This window comes from Psittacula echo, assembly GCF_963264785.1.
Source record: "Psittacula echo genome assembly, chromosome: 1".
NCBI classification, from domain to species: domain Eukaryota; kingdom Metazoa; phylum Chordata; class Aves; order Psittaciformes; family Psittacidae; genus Psittacula; species Psittacula echo.
In genome coordinates, this window is record NC_137735.1 from 99,643,194 (window position 1) to 99,650,566 (window position 7,373).

At 48.4% G+C, this 7,373-nt stretch overlaps 1 protein-coding gene across 1 annotated transcript in view; it reads left to right on the top strand.

Moving 5' to 3' along the window:
• The window catches only part of BCL2L13 (BCL2 like 13), a 40,371-nt gene extending 36,558 nt beyond the window's left edge, over nucleotides 1–3,813 (top strand). Inside the window, exon 8 of the mRNA XM_080627844.1 lies at nucleotides 2,732–3,813. Within this exon, the coding sequence (XP_080483970.1) occupies nucleotides 2,732–3,544 (813 nt within the window). The 3' untranslated portion in view covers nucleotides 3,545–3,813. The remainder of the gene's footprint in view (nucleotides 1–2,731) is intronic.
• The last annotated feature ends 3,560 nt before the right edge of the window (nucleotides 3,814–7,373 follow it).

A 7,373-nucleotide genomic window follows, 5' to 3' on the forward strand; every position in this document is an offset into this window, starting at 1 on the left:
GAGTGGTGGGTCAGGAATAGAGCAGAAGAAGAGGCTGGAGAAATACGTAAGAGCATCAGGATGGCTTAAATTTCACCGCAGCCTCTATACCCAGCTATCCCCATGGAGTATAGGCAGCTCCCTCCACCCTGCCGTGGCTGCTGAGTCACTGCTCAGAGGCACTTGGCTTTCACTGCTGTACTGTGTATGCCTTCAGGGGAATTTAGGCTGTCAGAATATGGCCCCTAGCTGGTGTTTAGTTTAGTTCATTATTGAAAAGAAGTTTACAACAGTCGCCAGAGGCCCACAGCAGCATCACAGCAGCATACTGTGACATTGGAATATATTTTACATGCTTCATATTGAACCAGTCATGGCAGCATGGGGAGTATGTTAGTAGCTGATATTACAGTGAGAATATTTCCTACTTGACATCCAGAGAAAACCCTGATCACCAAAGGAGTGAATGTACAATCTCAGAGTGTCTGGACTGGCTGCCTCTCCATCCTCAGCACATGATGGTAGAAGCACACCACAGTGCCTGCCTCCTGCTGTGCTGCTCTCAAGCATCTGCTGGAACAGGACAGGTCAGTGCTGAGTGGAGCCCTGTCCTCACATGCTGCACAGCAGCCCCAGCCTGTGCTGCTCAGCACTTGATCTCTCTGTATCAGGTAACCTCTGCCTTTACTTAGTGTCTTGGCTCTTCTTTTCTATTGCCTTACTTTGCAATGCTGGTTGCTTCCTCCTAGGTTGTAGAGCTCTGTTTTGTTTTAATGGCATTTCAAAAGAAATAGAGCTAAATATAGTTCTTGTAGTGGAACATGACTTTTGTAGCCGGAGTCTTGAATTGTCTGTCAGTGCTCACAGAGCAGAACTTGCTTTGGGTTTGGTGGGGGGTGTGTGGTGTCTGAGTGTTGTCGCAAATGTAATGCTTTATTAATTTTGATTTCATTCTGGGTCAAGACTTTGTGGTGATCTTTTAAGTAGTTAGTGAGTGCTTGATAGCTTTTAACCCTTACCCTGAGGAACTCTGCGCATCATTTCTCTTGAGAGTTTCTGAACATGTTACTGAACTGGATGATGTTTCCCACAGCCAAGCAATTTAAGGGAACTGATGAAGAAAAATTCCTCTTATGATCTTTAAGATCCCTTACAAGCCAAACCATTCTGTGATTCTATGATTCCTTTGCTCATGCACAGATATCTTCCAAAATTCCATGGACTGAAATGAGATTTACATCCCACCCCTGCTAAAATAACATGATGAAATCCTTATGTTCACAGTGCTATCCTGTACTACAGCTTCCACTGTTGTAGGAAAGTCCACGAATGGGTCCATCAAGTTTTGTACAATGGTGTGGTGAGATGTTTGGGGAGAGTGGGTAGAGAAACCTCGGTCCCATACTCAGCTCAGGCTCCACTGATGCCTTTTCACAGAGTTTATTGGTACAGTGATAATTTCCACTGTGAAATACTGCAGTGGTACTGCCTAAGTTGCAGAGCTCTCCCAAGTGTGAGGTTGGTGCTTCTGCCAGGGGTCCCCTCCTGCTTCAGTTGCTCTCACTGCAGCTACTGCCCATGAGAGCAGTGCCTGGTCTGTCTCTCCTGTGCCTGCCAACCCCTTCTGAGGTGGTTTGGGGGTTTTTTTTGTGTGTATGGAGATCCTTTCTCCTCTTTGGGAAGTGAGGAGTTGCAGTGTGTCTGTGCACAGTACACCCGTGTACGAGGGCGGCCCTCTTCAGCTTCCCTCAGGGAAAAGTGCATTGCTGCCTTATGGTTACTCCAAGTTAGAAACCATTGACTTGTAGGCCTTGAACTCCTCGCATATTAAGGACTAAGTGATAGTTGGCAGTTACCAAAGCTGAAACGCGTTGTCCTTCTGCTCTCTAAGCAGGGCACTGGTATCAGTCTAGCTCTATAGGCATCAGTGCTGCTGCTGGCCCTGCTTCACCCCTCATCTGCACTCGCACACTGTAGGCATCTCAGTGGGCCAGGCTGGACACTGATCATGGTCAGCAAAGTAAGGAATGTGTGTGTTTAACTTGGATCAGGTCCTGACACACATCACTGACTGGATCCGGTTGTTGTGTAACAACCAAGGAGATGTCTTGAAATGGGAAACCATTGGAAGGAGACTGCTTATTGCTGGTTTTAAGTTGCTGAAGTTAAGATGACAGTCCTGGACAATGAACTCCCATAAGAATAGCTAAATTTGTAGTAAAATACTAGAATTAATGTAGATTCCAGCTGGTTACTACAAAGTAGAAATACAGGCTTCAGGTAGCACTGGAAATGTGATATAATTAACGTAAGAGAAATGCTGTTAGATGCAAATGAACAGGCAGTACAGAGCACCTGCATAAGTTGGAGAAGGGAGTGGTATTCAGTTGGGCTCATGTACTCGTGTTTGCTTTCTTTGTTTTGTTTCAGTTTGGTTTCAGACTTTGGTATCTTCCTGTCTAGTTAATAGTGCCCACATGGTATGTTTTGGTGATGTACTCAGCGATGCGGTAATGTCAGGGGAGGAGGAGCTCCCAGCAAGGCTCTTACAAGTGGTCCCATTCCCTGGCAATGCCAGCGGGGTTTCGGAATCTCTTCTAACATGTAGGTCAGACAGCCGCCGCTGCTGAGAAGCCCTCTCATCTTTCCTTCAGCCCCATTGAAGGAAATCCAGGTATCCTGTTCCTTCCCGTACAGGGGAGGCAGTGCTGAAGCCATCGCTCATATGCTGTGTCGTCCTTTTTGTTCACAGGGAACGGTCTTTACTTTGGAATCTGAAGAGGAAGAGTACCCAGGGCTTATCGCTGAGGACAGCAATGACATCTACATCCTGACCAGTGACAACTCGGGACAGGTGAGCCCCCCAGAGTCCCCCACGGTGACCACGTCGTGGCAGTCAGAGAGCCTGCCCGTGTCCCTGTCAGCAAGCCAGAGCTGGCACACAGAGAGCCTGCCAGTCTCTCTGGGACCCGAGTCCTGGCAGCAAGTGGCCATGGATCCTGAAGAAGTCAAAAGCCTGGACAGCAACGGCGGGGGTGAAGAGAGGAGTGAGAACAACTCTTCCAACTCGGATATCGTTCACGTGGAGAAGGAAGAGATTCCAGAAGGGATTGAGGAGGCAGTGGTGGCAGCTGGTGCTGCACAGACAGTGCAGGCAGTGTTTCCAGAACCCCCTGCTCCTTCACAGGAGGTAAAGCCTCCAGCTGAAATTGCTGCTGCTGAAAAAGCACATCCCTCCGCACTGATGCGTGTGAAACAGGAGGAAAAGGGAAAAGCGGCTGAAGAGCTTGTTGAACCTGAAACCCCTGTCCTAAGTAAACCTGTCCCAAAGTTAACCCCGTCAGAAGAAAAGGCTGCACCAGAACCTGAGAAAATACTGCTTCCAGGGGAAAAAAAAGTAGGGAAAGAGGGCCGATTGGAAGAAATGGAAGAGAAACCCTCCGCTGCAGAGGAGAAGCCTATCCTACTGCCAGAAGGGAAATCTATACTGCTGTATGGTGGGGCTGCTGCGGTGGCCATACTAGCTGTAGCAGTCGGAGTAGCGCTGGCGCTTAGGAAAAAGTAAGGGGGCTCTCGTGAGGAAGAGGAGGAGGAGGAGGGGGAAGAGAGAAGAGAGCACGATCCCATTTTTGTAGTTGTGTTACCTAAAGGTTGAGCTGCCTGCTGTTTAACTGGACGTTTGAGTAACTTACTGGTGATGGGGTGAGGTCGTTCAGTAAGCCTCCAGCTATGGACATTCAAGTTTTTAGTAGATTTGGGGCGGGGACTGGTTTTTCGTGATTAAAGTACAGGGGTATTTTTAAAAAACAACAATAAATTCTGCAAATTTAAGAACTGCAGGTGCTGAAGAAAGGGGCGCTCGTACTCTAGGAACTGGAACAGAGAATCCCCAGGGGAAGGGGAGAGCCAGCTGCTGCCAACCCCTGGAGTTTGTGGCTTCTCAGACTGACCGCTATCGCAGCTGTGCTGTCTTGTCGTGCCCCTGAGCCCCCTCCCAAACAAACATTAGCCAACCTGAGTCCTGTAGCGAGAGGCTGGTCTCCCTTTTGTCTCGGCTTCCTCTCAGGTACAGCACTGCTCCTCATAACCTCGCAGGTTCCTCCTAAGCCCCAGTGGGACAGTGCTTATTCTTACCTCTTTGCTCACAGTGATTTTGGCCACTCACATTTACTGGAGCCCCATCCTGTGAAGATGCTGGCTCTTGATAGCTATTATCTCTGAGCATCTGGGTGTTCCTGGGGGAGAGGTGCAGGACGCGCTTTGGCTGCGCAGGAGGGACGCTGCTCTTTGCTGGTTTGAGAATCCATTAGCTCCATGAGTTACCAGAGGTGCAGAATTCATGCTGGACACAGTGCCATTCTGATCAGAATTGTGACACCGGGGTATGTTCAGCCAAGATACAACAAAACTATGTGGAAGCGAGGCCTCTGCAATTCAAAAGCTCTGCTGTCCTGTACCATGCTGCAGTTTGTACTGTCTTTCCCAGGTTAAGCACAGTGTATTTAGTCCTAACTTGATCTTGGCTGTGACAGAATCCTAGGTACATAAGGCAATGGATTCTGGTAACTCAGCAAAACAGCATTAAACATCTCTTCTGTCTGCCTGTTCCTGAGCTGACCTGAGTTGTGTTCAGGGTGATTTTCTTTGCAATGCTGAACCTGTGATTAACTGAACTTACAGGTTCTCAAATGATGAGGAATTTGCTTTGGCAAAAAGCAGGCACCACACTTCCAGTGTGCATGGAGGGAAATAAGTACTGCCATACGCATTAGTTACGTCGGGTGCACCTGTAAGCATTCCTCTCTGCGCATCTGTGTCTGTCCCTGTCCGTGCTGCAGCTCTGTGCGCCAGACCTTGCGCTCTCCTGGCCAAAGCAGCAGCACAGCTCTGAGGGCTTGTGCTGGCACTGGGGCTTTGGCCAGGTGGAGGTAGGAGAGAGGGGACTCAGGCTTCCAGGAAGCTGACTCTTCATGAGCACAAAGACAAGGTACTTCATTCTGCATAACCTTCTCTAGAGTACGTCTCCTACTGAGCCTGTTTCTTAAGTGAGCTGAGAATGGAGAGATTTTATCACATTCTGTATTTTAGGATATTGTTGCTATATTTTCCTATCTCCCCCTGTATCCCAGGATGCTGGGAAGTCAGAACCTGGCAGATTCTGTGGAAATTTTTGTATTTAAGCTTTGATGAGAGTGGATATTTTTTGAAAACTCACTGGATTTTGGAAAGTATGTGTGAAGTTGAGTATTAAGGGAGGGTTTGTTGCGTATGTACTGCTGCTGTGGACTGAACTCAGGAGCTCTGGGGTTCTGGATGCCACTGTTGATCACTGATTGCTCTTTATCCATATACAAATGATATCAGGTCAGCCTTAACGGAAAAAGAAACCCTTTACCATGTTGCAAAGCAGAATTGACTCTTTTTTGCCATTTCCTGGTACCCTGCTGGTATTCCCGTTGCTGCGCTGCGTGCCCAGAATGGGTCTCTGCGATCTCCCCACACCACCGATTTTGGTGTCTGCCATCCCAGCCCCTCATGGGACCTTCCAGGGTGAGGTGTCTTTATGTTCCTTTTGTCACATACAGGCACAGTGTTTACAGGTTTGCTCCATTTCATGTCCCAACAGTGCATATCTACAGCTGACACAGTCTGTGAGGGCACCTGCTTGTTCTCGTGTGGCAAGGGCTGCTTCACGACCCCTGCATCAGGGTAGGCTGCCCCTCTCCTGATGCTTTGCTCATGGTGTTGGGAGAAGGGTTGTTCTTGATCTGACCTACTCAGCCTCTCCTTACAGAAGATGCTGCACCTGCACTTGGGACATCCCACATGTGTAGCCACGCACTGGGTTACACAGAAGTACCCATGCCATGTGCTGAAGCAGAGATGGATTTTGTGGCCACACCAGACAACTTGTGTACAGACCGAGGGGGAGCAGGGATAGTGGTGTTTTAGCCCTTCTCTCTGCACGGTTTTCAGTAGGAGTGTGGGAGATGGGGACAGGACTGAGAAGGATAAATCCACACTGGGTAGAGAAGACATCCCTAGTTTGTTGGCATAAGGTGTCCAGCGGGGCATTAAATGAAAAGTACATTCTTCTGCACACAGGAGGAGAAAGTGGCAGCAGCAGTAAGGAAAATAAATTCCTTTGTTCTGTTACACGTTTTCTTGGTGGTGCAAAAGCCTGCCACTAGATTTAGTGGGGCATTGGGTGCACTGTGCATTTTGATTACTTGGTCCTTTCTTTATATTCTTGGTTTAGGGTCTTTGTAGCTTTGACAAGTCAGCAAGAATTTGTACCCTCTTCTTCCTCCCTTCCACAGACCACACAGTTACACATGATAGAGTTTCTGTCTCTCCTCTGGGAACACTCCATTGACAAGAAGAGCTCAGTTACAGACTTGAATTCTACTGAATTTGGATCCCTGTGGTCAGAGCTGGGACAGGCCCTGTGGAAGTCACAAAAGCTCAGATAACAGCGTTCTTACAGACATGAGTGCCAGGCTGCTTGCTCTGTTATAGGTGTGAATTAGATAAAGGAAGGGTTTTTCTTCTTTCCCCCCATCTTCAAGTATACTGAAGTAATCCTAAACTGCAGGGTCTAATTACCCCGAGCTGTGTGAAACAGCTTCTCTTCAGTGGCTCCCTTGCAGCTGAAGAGGAAAGGCAGTAGCTCTACACTTACACTTACGAAAGGGCATATAGAATTACTCTCACTTGTGTTGCTTATCCCCTTCCCGAAAGTGCCTCAATATCTGTCCTTGAGTGGCCTGTACCTTAACAAAATATCTACCTTAGACCCATTCTTTCTTCACTTTATCCCTGTCTGCAGCACACCCTAAAGATGAGATGCTAAAACAGCAGAGGACTGGATTTATGAAAAAAGTGGTAAATACTTAAGGAACTGCAATGCTAAACAAGGAGCTGCCAAGGAAAAGGCCTTCAAGAGATGGTGCCACTTAAATTCAGTTGTGCTTAACTCTAAGCTGTGCTCATTTGGGTGCTGCTGCTGGGACCTGGGCAAGGGCTTCCCTCAGCAAGTGTCCCTGAACAACAAGCTGGGAGCAAAGGCTGAAGCCCAGAATCCCGTTGCACAACAGCTCAAGCTGCAGGCACAGAGCCACTGTCCACAGCGACTGGGGTGGACTCGTGCCATCTAAATTCCCTGAATGGCAGCAGCTCCATGCTGCAGGGCTGTAGTTGGCGCAGCAGTACCAAGCACACAGAGAGGCAGCTTGGAAACGTCAGGTTTTGGTTCCCTTTGGGCAGGGTGAACACCAAGTAGGAGTTCTCAGGGTGGCAATTTGGTTGCTGAAAAATGCTGATGGTAACAGATCTAAACCGCTAACTCTGGCCCAATGGACCAGGCCAGAGCCAAGACAGCACCAGTGCTGCTG